The sequence below is a fragment of the Puma concolor genome, chromosome B3 (genome assembly GCF_028749965.1).
Source record: "Puma concolor isolate L17-30 chromosome B3, mPumCon1.1.hap2, whole genome shotgun sequence".
Taxonomy (NCBI): domain Eukaryota; kingdom Metazoa; phylum Chordata; class Mammalia; order Carnivora; family Felidae; genus Puma; species Puma concolor.
The window spans coordinates 46,184,540-46,196,884 of record NC_141672.1 but is presented as its reverse complement, the minus strand read 5'-3'; the positions used below and the strand labels follow the sequence as shown (position 1 = coordinate 46,196,884).

The window sequence follows — 12,345 nt, the reverse complement described above, 5'->3', positions numbered from 1 at the left end:
AACTGGTTTACCATTAACACATTAATCATCTTTAATAAAACATCCAGATTTAAAAAATTTTAAATATTTATTTATTTTTGAAAAGAGAGAACGCAAGTGGGGGAGAAGCAGAGAGAGGGAGACACAGAATCTGAAGCAGGCTCCAGGCTCTGAGCTGTCAGCACAGAGCCCGATGTGGAGTTCAAACTCACAAACGTTGATATCATGACCTATGCTGAAGTCAGATGATTAATGGACTGAGCCACCCAGGAACCCTAAACCATTCAGATTTTAAAGCCATTCAGATTTAGGTTTTACCTGTAAAAATTTATGGCATTATACATATTTGAATATTACTATTTCATAAGAGAAACAAAAAATACCTCTACATTAAAAACTTCAACAAAAATATTCTTCACCCTTGCATAAAAATCACACAGCAGTATCATTTCTCATTGTTAGCTGTAACTGTTTTCAATACCTTCAAAGCACATGAATATGCCTTTTCTCCAACGTTAATAGATTTAGGATCATCATCATCCAAATCTTCCCAAATCCTCACATCACCATCACTTCCACAAGTCACAATACAGCTGTGGAGGAAACACAGTCATTAAAAGGTCACCCAGTTTCAGCCTTATTAATTTTTTTAGAATACTACTTTATCTTTTTTTCCAATAAAATCAAGGTGTTAATCAATGTTTTCTTATTTTACATACCTAAACTTCAATAACGAGGACTGCTAATCTCCTATTCTATAAAATGAAGGGTGAATTTAATGTTCCCTACAGTTCCTCCCTGGCATAAAATTCTTTGTAATAATGTAAGAAAGATGAGTGTGTAATCTAACAACAGGGACTAAGTCAACCTTGCTCACCATTGTGCCCCTGGCACAAAGCAATCTCTGACAAATAGAAGCCTTGATAAATGTTTGTAAAATGAGTAAGTGGACGGATACAAGAACTCAATTATCCAAAGCTGATTATTCAAATGGCTGTAACACTCAAATCTTGTTTTAAACCTCTTGTTTCCTGGTGCTTTATTCATTTGGTGTGTGTCCTATCTGTAGGTGTTGTGACACATACAAAAGGAAACAAAACACAAAAATAACATGGTCAATGGCAAAGAGAAGCCATATAAAGAACTATAGAGGTTCAGAAGAAAAGGATTAATTCCCACCTGGAAAATCAGAGGGATTCAAAAGAAAGAAGACACTGGGAAGTCAAAGGGCAAGTAGGGCAAGTAGAATTAGATATGCTGAGATTGGTGAAAAGAGCAGCTCCAAACAGAGGAAACCACATGAACAAAAACACGATGTTAGTAAAGAATAGGGAGTTTACTTAGCAGACAGTACAGGAAATTGAGAAAAAAAAATGTAGATTGGGGGTCATCCTATTCACAATGATCTTAATGCCAGAGTAAGGAGCTTGGACTCCCTTCTATAGGAAGTAAATAGGAGGACCGTTAGTCTGTTTGCCCAGGACTTTCCTGATTTATGCATCCTGCTAGTTTGTAATCTGTCCTCGATTTTTCACTTTAAAACATATTAGTATCAGCACACCTGGCTGACTCAGAAGAGCATGTGACTCTTGATCTCGGGGCTGAGCATTAGAGCCCCATGTTGGGTGTAGAGATTACCGAGGAAATGTATAAACTTTAAAAAATAAATAAAATGTAGTATCTTAAAAAAAATATATTAGTATTACATGCATCCAAATTTGTTGGGTGGGTTTGACAGACCTCTTCTTTGCACTTCCAGCTTCTGCCATGGTCTTGTTTAGTAGTGTAACATGTACAACGAACAGAGTTCTCACTTTATCACATAGGTAAATCTGAAAGGCAACCAGTGACAACCCATCTCCCCATTCCAATCCTTTCTTTATGCAACATAATACCACCCTTCACAGACAACAGGTGTTAACAGTTGGTTCACTTTGATTAAAACCAAAGTGAAAACAGTCAGGAGGCCCTAGAGAGAACGATTTCTTTCAGTCTTCAATGGTGATGGGATAAGTATTTCATATTGCTGCCCCTACTAACTATTTGGTGCAACCAGCTAGGCAGCAAAGGAGATGTAGAAAGTTGCAGGTGTCAGTTGGTGGTACCATTAGAATATTAGAGTGAAATGTGGTGGAATTAATGAGAAATATATGCAAAAAATAGCTCAACAGTCCCCTGAAGAACTTTTAGAGTAGTCTGAATATTCTTCTGACACTGTTTTTGTCACTTACTATAGGAATAAAACATTCATTTTATTATTGATTATGCCTTTTAATAAAACACCTTTCAGTAGCAACAAACTAAAAAAAAAAGATATCAAGTACACGTTTAACAAAATATTAAACACTAAATTTCTGCTTCTCAAGAAGCTGATAATAAAAATGTTAACATGAACAAAATGTTAGTGGACATTTGTTACAGAGGCTGTTGTGATAATACCAAACACAGGAAAGACAGAAGACACAGAACTCCTGAAGAAACTTGAGCATCTACTTTGTAAGCTAGTAGTTATCTTGAAACTTCCTGAAAACCATGTTTCTGCAGCTGCAGAAAGTGAGTTGGCATCTTGTCAGGCATGACTTTTCATAATAATTAAGTACTGTCCAATAGAACTTGCTGAGAGGATGGAAATTGTTTGGCTCCTGAGCAATTAAAATGTGGTTTCAAATGTGGCTAGTGTGACTTGAGGACCTGAATGTTAAATTTAGTTAACTTTAATTAATTCAAATCTAAATAGCCACATGTGGCTAGGCTATTGTACTAGAACTAGAACAAACAACAGTGGTTCTAAATTAATTTTGTTCATTTTTCATTTTTTCTAGTGCAAGTAGGGAGTAAAGTTATAGCTGTTAATATGCAGTCACCATTAGTAAGAGAACTTTTCGGCGCGCCTGGGTGGCTCAGTCGGTTAAGCGTACAACTTCAGCTCAGGTCATGATCTCGCGGTCCGTGAGTTCGAGCCCCCACATCAGGCTCTGTACTGACAGCTCAGAGCCTGGAGCCTGCTTTGGACTCTGTGTCTCCCTCTCTCTCTGACCCTCCCCCGCTCATGCTCTGTCTCTCACTCTCAAAAATGAATAAATGTTAAAAAAAAACCTTTTTTTTTTAAAAGAACTTTTCAAACAGTTAAATGATACTGGTTTTATTACAATGTCATTACAACGTTTAAATAGAAAATCAGTCAGATTGATTCCAATAATGGTTTAGTTTTCTCTCCAGTTCACAGAAACAAAGTAAAGCTTCTGAAAGTTTATTCTGTGGAAGTAAAACATCTAACACTATTGGGAATTCTAACATTTGCAAAGTTTAATGCTAAAGATAAAATTCTTAATTTTCACAGTAATACCCATTTTGGTAGAGCACAGCACTGTGGTAAAAACAATGCACTTACTAAATTAAGAAATCTATGAAACACAAATGTACTTGGAATTGAAACTATAATTCATAACCAAATGAACTATAAAAATGTATGAATCAAAACAGAAGCCACAGTAGTTGAATTTTGAGATAATTTAGTTTATACCCACAATGACTGAACAAAATTTTCAAAACAAACTGATATTAGATACACAAAAATACTTCAGCATTGCATGAGATGGTTTCTCTCCTGCCCATCAATTAGATTTTTAAAATATATGAGTCTTTGAAGAGTGACTTTATAAAACCTAAGTGTCCTATAATGATGGTGTTACTATCATCATCATCATCACCACCACCACCACCACCACCACTACTGGAAACACGTTCCCTAAGTCTTAGTTGCATTTTGTTCAAAATCAGTTAACGATCTTGAAGCATTCGACTCAAGCCTTTGAAGCTTTTGGTGAAAGGCAGTTAATGAAAACAAAGCTTATGGACAAGAAGACACTAAAATATATCCCTACAAAAGCAAATTAAGAATTGAACAACTTGTACATTAAAAGCTGAAAGAGTGAATGATATCATTTTGAAATTCTCTCATTGTACTCTGGAATATCTTGACTTGTAAGAATCTTCTGAGGGAACCCCTCTTTTTAACTATATAAATTTATATTCTGTGCCAAAATAAAATGAAACTGAGTAGGCTTAAAATTTGTGAAACATTCAAAGAAACCAGAAAACTTACTTGATGAATTAAAGAAAAAAAAATACATATATAAAATATAAAAAAATAAAAAGTAAAAAATATTGAAGAACTTACTATTGAAAAAGGGTACTCTGAATGAAGGTAAAAAGACAGAACCCATAAAAATACTGAAAGTAAAAGATTTACCCATTTCAATTAAAATAGATTTTTAAAAATTGAAGAGTCTTCCAGTTAGTAGAATTTTCTGAGCTTACCAGGTATGTGAGAACCTAAAGAAAGTTATTTTCTTATACTGAAAAATATTATGACCCTAGGGCACTTGGGTGGCTGAGTCGGTTAAGCGTCTGGCTCTTGATTTCAGCTCAGGTCATGATCTCACAGTTCATGGGATGGAGCCTGCTTGGGATTCTCTCTTTCTGCCCCTGTGCTGGGGCTCTCTCTCAAAAACAAATAAATAAGCATAAAAAAAAAGAAGAAAAAATATTATGGTCTTAAAAAAAGAGTTAACTCATCTCACTTCAAGGTCTCAGCATAAATGCAACTCTGAGGATGACTGCAGCCAATTTTATAAGAAAAATAAAAATAAAAATAAGACTATATTGAAAAAAATATATTTTTCAGAAAAATGCCATGTTAGAGACAGGTTAAAAGAACTGACTAAAGTAGATGAGTATGTACCAAGAATATTCTACTTATGTAAATGTTTATATGTTTAATATTTAGAAAATCAATGTAAATTTTTTAAATGTTTTAATATCATAAATACGTCTTTAGGAAAAATATTTTAAAACAGGTTTTTGTGTTGTTGTTTTGTTTATTTTAGAGAGAGAGAGAGCACGTGAGTGAGCATGAAAGCAAGGGAGAGGGGCAGTGGGAGAGGGAGGGAGAGGGAGGGAGAGGGAGGGAGAGGGAGGGAGAGGGAGGGAGAGGGAGAGAGAGGGAGAGAGAGGGAGAGAGAGGGAGAGAGAGGGAGAGAGAGGGAGAGAGAGGGAGGGAGAGAGAGAGAGAGAGAGAGAGAGAGAGAGAACCTCAGACAGGCTCCATGCTCAGCACAGAGCCTAACTGGGGGCTTAATCTCACAACCGGGAGATCATGACCTGAGCCGAAATCAGGAAATCAGATGCTTAACCAACTGAGCCACCTAGGTGCCCAAAACACTTTTTGAACAGAAATGTTATAGCTCTATCAAAACAGAATAATTTGCTAATCAATAAATAATTTTAAAAATTATAATTTTAATTCTTTTGAAATCCTTCTCCCCATTCCCAAAGGTGTCCCGGTTTAGATGATAAGAAAACCACTGTAAGTTTCTGAGTATAAGGACTAATTATATCATGTCTTTATCCTCTTTGTGACATAACTACAAGAAGCCAACGATTATCAAGGCATTTCTCACCATCTAGATTCTCCATCCTCACTGAGCAATGTTCTTTTCCTAATCTGACCACCTCTCCCAAACCCTTCCATTGTGCCTCATGAAATTCATGGTTAGGCACCAGACTATCCTCAGCTTTTTTCCTGAACACTTCTGAGAACACAGATTCCTCTTCAATCCTCTTAAAAGGTGGTTGATTTCTGGGGTGCCTGGGAGGCTCAGTCGGTTAAGTGTCCAACTTCAGCTCAGGTCATGATCTTGCAGTTTGTGAGTTCAAGCCCCGCATCAGGCTCTGTGCTGACAGCTCAGAGCCTGGAGCTTGCTTCAGATTCTGTGTCTGCCCCTACCATGCTCATGCTCTCTCTCTCTCTCAATAATAAATAAACGTTAAAAGAAATTTTTAAAGGTGGTTGATTTCTCTTCTACGTTCCTTTGGGGCCTGTCAGTGGGCCTTCGTTCCATTTCATTACCACTTCCATTCTATTGCTACACCCCACTCTCTTTAAAAAGGGGGGAGGGGCAAAAAACTGCTTTGAGACCACCTACAAATTCCTAAAGAGAAATCTCCCATATTCCCTAAGGATTTTTAGCACAAGGTTCATTGTCATTCCCTAACAACACTATGCCTTTTAAAAAAAAATGTTTATTTGTGAATTTTGAGAGAGAGAGAGAGAGAGAGAGAGAGAGAGAGAATGAGCAGGGGAGGGGTAGAGAGAGAGAGATAGAGAAAATCCCAAGCAAGCTCCACACTAGCAGCTCAGAGCCTGACTCGGGGCTCTATCTCCTAACTGTGAGATCATGACCTGAGAGCTGGATGCTTAACCCACTGAGCCACCCAGGTGCTCTGAACAACACTATTCCTATCATAATTCTTAGTATTTGTAATATCCATATACACGAAGCCTTCTTATACTAAGTCTTGTCCTTCACTTCATCTCAGACTCTCATTGTCATACAGTAGATTTTGTCTTTACCAATATTGCAAATTCTTCATAATTTCAATTTCAATCATCCTAATCACTTATCTTTTTACCTGTACCCTTAATATCTTAACTTCAACCATTTTTTACTTCTATTAGGATCTACAATCTATTGAAACTAACTTCTCACTATCTCTCACTCCCTCACAAATTCTCACATCCCTCCTAATCTGGCTTAGATTCCACAACCTGTTCTTAAAATCACTTCTTTGCATCATCCTCAAACCCCCTCCCTTTGTCATACTTACCTGACAAAACCCCAACCGTGGTTAAATCCAACTCTATGCCCATTGGTAAGTAACATTTGCAGCTAAACGTGGCTAGCAAAAAACACATAACTAGGTTGTCTGATATCACTTTAAATTCATGATCGCTAACCTAAAGTAGACCATTAGTGTTGCCCACTATTCCAACTAACTATATTTCCCTAGGTCCTTCTTTTCTTTTTTTTAAATTTTTTTTAACGTTTATTTATTTTTGAGACAGAGAGAGATAGAGCATGAATGGGGGAGGGTCAGAGAGAGGGAGACACAGAATCTGAAACAGGCTCCAGGCTCTGAGCTGTCAGTACAGAGGCTGACGCGGGGCTTGAACTCACCAACCGTGAGATCATGACCTGAGCTGAAGTCAGACGCTTAACCGACTGAGCCACCCAGGCGCCCCTAGGTCCTTCTTTTCTAATCATCTATCTCATATCTACTCCTCTTTCTTCAAACCCCCACAGCCTCCCCACTCTCAGCTAAAAACTTTGCTTCCTATTTTACTCAGAAAACTGAAGCAGTCTGTAGAAATTAGCCTCATATTCTCACTATGCCTCCTAGGTGCTCCTTCCCTCCACTTGTGAATTTGACAAAGTTCCTACCTTTGGCCACTTTCTCTCCCTTGTGCACTATATTGTAATCCCTCTTACCTACTCAAGGCCATCACTCCTGCAATTCTCCCTCTTCCTACCATAACATCAACTTATCCCTCCCTGGGATATGGATCATCGCCATTCATACATATACTGCATCTCTCACTTTAAAACAAAAACCTTCCCAGGGTGCCTGGGTGGCTCAGTCAGTTAAGCGGCCGACTTCAGCTCAGGTCATAATCTCGCTGTCTGTGGATTTGAGCCCCGCGCCAGGCTCTGTGCTGACAGCTCAGAGCCTGGAGCCTCCTTCCAATTCTGTGTCTCCCTCTCTCTCTGCCCCTCCCCTGCTTGCTCTCTCTCTCTTTCTCTCTCAAAAATAATAAACATTAAAACAAAAACCTTTCCTGACCTCACATCCCTATCCAACTACCCTTACTCTTTGAGTGCCATCCTCGCTAACTCTAATTCCTCCCTTTCCAGTTTTATGAATACACTGCAACAAGGTTTTCATTCTCACCACTCCGTAACAATAGATCACCCATATTACCAAATCTAATGGTAAATTCTCAGTCCTCAACTTGACCCACCAGCAGCATTTGACATCGTTTATTATTTCCTCCTCCTTAAAATGCTTACTTCATTTGGCTTCTAGACATCATTCTTGTCTCTTGTTTTCTACTTTTCTAGCCAGCCCGTCTGAAGTCTCCTTAGCTGGGTCTTCCTTCTTTAATTGGATCTCTAAATATTTTGTAGTGTCCGAGGGCTTAGCCCTTAAACTTTTTTTCGCAACTACATTTACTCCCTCTCTAGGTGATTTCACCCAAGTTCATAGCATTAAACATCTATTTATTAACTTCCACATCTAGATTTCCAGTCAAGACCTCAATCCTTAACTCCAGGAGACATCAGCAAGATACAGATTTCTATTTCTAGCTCACATTTCTTAGCTTTAGACCCATTTATCTGTCTACACCTCTAGTTGAATATCTCAAAGAAATATTCCAAATGTTCAAATGTAAACTCATAATCTCCACTCTTCTTCTACCTCTGAAATAAGCTCCTCTCCAAACATTTCAGATATCTGTGAATGGCACTGTCATCTCCCCAAATGTAACACCCGGAGACATAGATGTGATCCCACACATCTCCATCTCCTTCATCATTAATGTCTGATCTATCCTGTTGATTCTACCTTTCAAATATTTCCTGAATGCATCCTCCTTTTTCCATGTCATGTCTTCTCTAGTCCAAGCTTCCATCACACTCCACAAGACTAATGCAGGTACCTCCTCAGTCTTTCTGCATCCACTTCTACTTTTCCACTTCATCTTCCACATAACTTCTCAAAAACAAGAGTCTGGGGATGCCTGGGTGGCTCAGTCGGTTAAATGTCCGACTTCAGCTCAGGTCAGGATCTCACAGTTCATGAGTTCAAACCCCGCGTGGGGCTCTATGCTGACAGCTCAGAGCCTGGAGCCTGCCTAGGGTTCTGTGTCTCCCTCTCTCTGCCCCTCCCCTGCTCGCATTCTGTCTGTCTCTCTCTCAAAAATAAACAAACACTAAAAAAAAAAAGTCTGATCACATCTCTCTGCTTCAAGTTTTTAATACCTTCCTATGGCTTTTAAAATGAAAACAAGATTCCTCAATAAAGCCCAGAAGGTCTTAGATAGGATGCCCAATGCTTACCATCACAGATTTCATCTCTCATCAACCTCTGCATCACACTCTACATTTTGGCATCACTAGCTTTCTTTCTGTCCTTTGAGCATACCATGGTCCCTACCCCACTGGAATTTTTCAGGGTTCACTCTGCCTGGAATGCCAACACCACCACCCCACTGCCTCCCCCCATCTCTTTATACTCCCTAACACCTACTCAATCTTCAGATCTCATCTCAAGAAACACTTCTTCTGAGAAACCTTCCCCACCTTCCAAACTGTATCAACATTCTTTCATATATGCTTATCATTATACCTATCATTTAATATTGCTAAGTATAATTCTAAACGTACATTCACTGTGGTGATTAATCTGTGCAGAATGTCGGTCAATCTAAAAAGACTCTAAGGTCAATGAAGAGACTTGTTTGTACTACTGTATCTCTAGCCTCCACCAGAGTTGACACGCAAATATTTTTTCAATAAGTCAATCAATATAGGAGTAACAGTGGAAGCCACGAAACTGGATAGTACTGCAGAGTAATGAGATTTAGAAAGATAAAAAAGAGACCAGAATAACCCTGGGAAAAGATCACAATCAATTAAGCAAAGGAAGTAAGCTGGGGGGAAAAAAGTCAAAAGTTAGAAACAGTAAAAAAAGGAAATAGTATCACAAAAGCCAAGGAAAGACACAACACCAAAACGACAGAAAGGGCCACTGAATTTGAGAAAGAGGCAGCTAGCCATCTGACAAAATAATCACGTGGGATGCAGAGGGCAAGTGAACAAAAGATAAATATGGGAGAAAGCTCACATCTTTCCAACTCCTCTGGAAGTAAGATTTTACACTCGTTAACTTTTTAGACATACTAAAACTACAAGGACGGCCCGAATCGAACAATAAACCTAAGGAAAATACATGTGCCATTTTAGACTTCAGTCTTTTTTCTGTCTGGTTGCGTCATTTTAGGCTGCTTATCTGACGCAGAACAATAAATTCTGTAATATTTACACCTCAAACGTTCTTTTTCGTTTCTCAAAGTACCTTACCTCCCCAAATCATCAAAACAGACATCTGTGTGTCCCTCGGTATGTCCAAATCTCATCGGCTTCTGGGTGGCAGGCATCTTTCCTTCTACCCACCTAAAAATGTTTTATCAAAACTAGTATTAGTTTAAAGGGGAGGAAAAGCCGGTGGCTGAAGAAGCAGGGAAGTTAGTCTCCCGGTGGCCCCCTTTCCCCCCACCCGAGTGGCACAAACAAGACAGAGCAGAGGGTCTGCCAGACAATTAGCCGGGAAGGGGACACGTTTCCCTTCGGTGCGCTGTAAGGCCACTGGCAGCGCAAGGGGGTACTCACCGAGAGAACCGAGCTACGCCGGTGAGGAAAAGCGTGGAACAAACGCCCGCGCCGGGCCGCTTCCCGCGCTCTGGCGTGCTCGCTACCACTGCGCCTGCGCCGGCCCGCCCGACCGCCCACGCCCGGCGCAGAGCAAGACCGAAGTCGCCGGGTGGTGGCGTCAGCTACGCGCCGCCTGCAAAGGAAAAAGCCGGTTGCTTGGGGGAGTGAGGAAGAAAGGGAGGGTGCCGAACACGGAAGTGATGGCAGCGCCTTGGGAGCAGGTGGAGGCGGTGACCGCATCCTCTGAGACCAGAACCCAGCGCCGAGGGGTGTCAGCTTGCAGAAAGGCATCCGCCTTATAGGACCTACAGGAGGTGCAGGAGTGACTGGGCCTCCCTTCACCTTAGCGAGTACCCAGAGTGATGGCGATGGTGATGGCGGCAGTTACTCGGACAGCCCCAGTTAAGCTGCGCTCTGAAAGGTGAGTGGGGGAAGGGTGGTTGCTGCCTGGCCTTGTCGATTGGGGTCTGCTACCGCTTTCCAGGCTCTCCTAACATGCAACCATATCCGAGTTCCTGAACTTGTCCAGCCCCTCCGTGGGGCCCTGCTAAAGAATGAGGTATTTGAGCATCTTCTCCCCGGGAGAGCAAGACTCTTCCCAAACCTTTCATTTTGGCATCCTTCGCGCCCTCACCTTGTCGTTTCTATGGAGATAAAGAAGGGAAGACTTTAATCTTAGTTCTCAGTCTCTGGAGGTATGGCCTGTACATTAATGCTTATTTGGGGGGCACTCTTTACATATATATATATATATATATATATATATATATATATATATCCCAGAAGAAGAAAGTAACTTGGGTTTCCCCGTTTAGACCCGACCTGAAGTTCACTGGAGTGAGTACTTAGATCTAAAAGAAGAGCCAGAACTAAAATATATTGTTGAATACTTAGCTGCTTGCAGTCTGCGCGAAGGGTCTTGGCCATTAAGTTTATGGTTTAGATTGTGTCCCCATGTTGGTGGAACAGTCTCTGTTGAATACCTTCACAATTGCATATTTTTGTGGTACCCACCTTGTAGTCTCCATCGGACACTAGTTTATGACATAAATGAGACTTTTTTTGTTATAGAGATTTCCCCATTGTTTTTTAATCTAGTCCCATTGTGAAAAGTTGCACAGTTACACAAACTTGCTATTGTTCTTAAGGTCTTGGCATTGTGTGAAGAGTTGTTTTGAGTACTAGCGCTCCCAGTAGGCTTCCTAGATACTTAAGTTTGGTATATGAATGAAGAGGAAGAATGATGAGCCAAAAATGAACTTGGGATTTATGGGAAAATAGCCAACCTATTGTTGATTTCCCGCAACAGCAAAAGATACCTGAGATGATTCTTTCTGAGTGACTTAATTTTATTTGGATATCATTTGTTAGTTTTAACATAGACTGATTTGTAATTTTTTTATCCAAGTGAATATAACTGGATAAACTATGGGATTAAAGATGAACTCTGATAATATTTGTCTCTATACTGAGTATATCATGATGAGATTTCAAGGTAGTAATATTCAGACCTCAGGCTAAGAAGAATCTATAAATTGGACCAACAGTTATAGGTATAAAATGACCTAACTATGATATCTATAACACCATGTAACTTTAAACTCTGAATGGTGTCTGTACTTCTCTCCCTTCACTCTGTCTTAGCAATCAGGCCCTGTGATTCATACGTTAAAGAAAAATTTCCTTTACAAATTTCACGTTTGACAAGAACTTGGGCCTTAGAGTTAAACAACTGTAGGTTTTAATTTTCACTCTGTCAGTTACTCATTGTATGACCTTGAATATGCTTTACTTTTTCTGAATGTCATATTCCTCATCTCTAAAATGGAGACATTACTTCCATTGATTGTTATAGTATATAGGAGATACTCATGGATGTATAAAACTAATTGTTACTAATGTCTGGTGTTATTAACAGGGTGCGTGGGTGGGTACTTAATGTTTTTATTCAAATTGGAATTTATTTTTGTTTAAATCATTAAGCAAAATTTTTAAAATAGTTTTCAAACATTAAAAGATGTATTCTTTTGCG

General features: G+C 39.6%; 1 protein-coding gene across 2 annotated transcripts in view; it reads right to left on the bottom strand.

Moving 5' to 3' along the window:
* The window catches only part of WDHD1 (WD repeat and HMG-box DNA binding protein 1), a 66,875-nt gene extending 56,482 nt beyond the window's left edge, over positions 1-10,393 (bottom strand). Inside the window, exons 1-3 of one of the 2 annotated variants that reach the window (XM_025919629.2) lie at positions 10,272-10,393; positions 9,963-10,055; positions 461-572 (exon numbers count right to left, since the gene is read on the bottom strand). In XM_025919629.2, the coding sequence (XP_025775414.1) occupies positions 461-572; positions 9,963-10,039 (189 nt within the window). In that variant the 5' untranslated portion in view covers positions 10,040-10,055; positions 10,272-10,393. Of the gene's footprint in view, positions 1-460; positions 573-9,962; positions 10,056-10,271 lie in introns of those variants that run through there. The other variant, XM_086709698.1, reaches the window with a different exon arrangement.
* Positions 10,394-12,345: the final 1,952 nt, after the last annotated feature.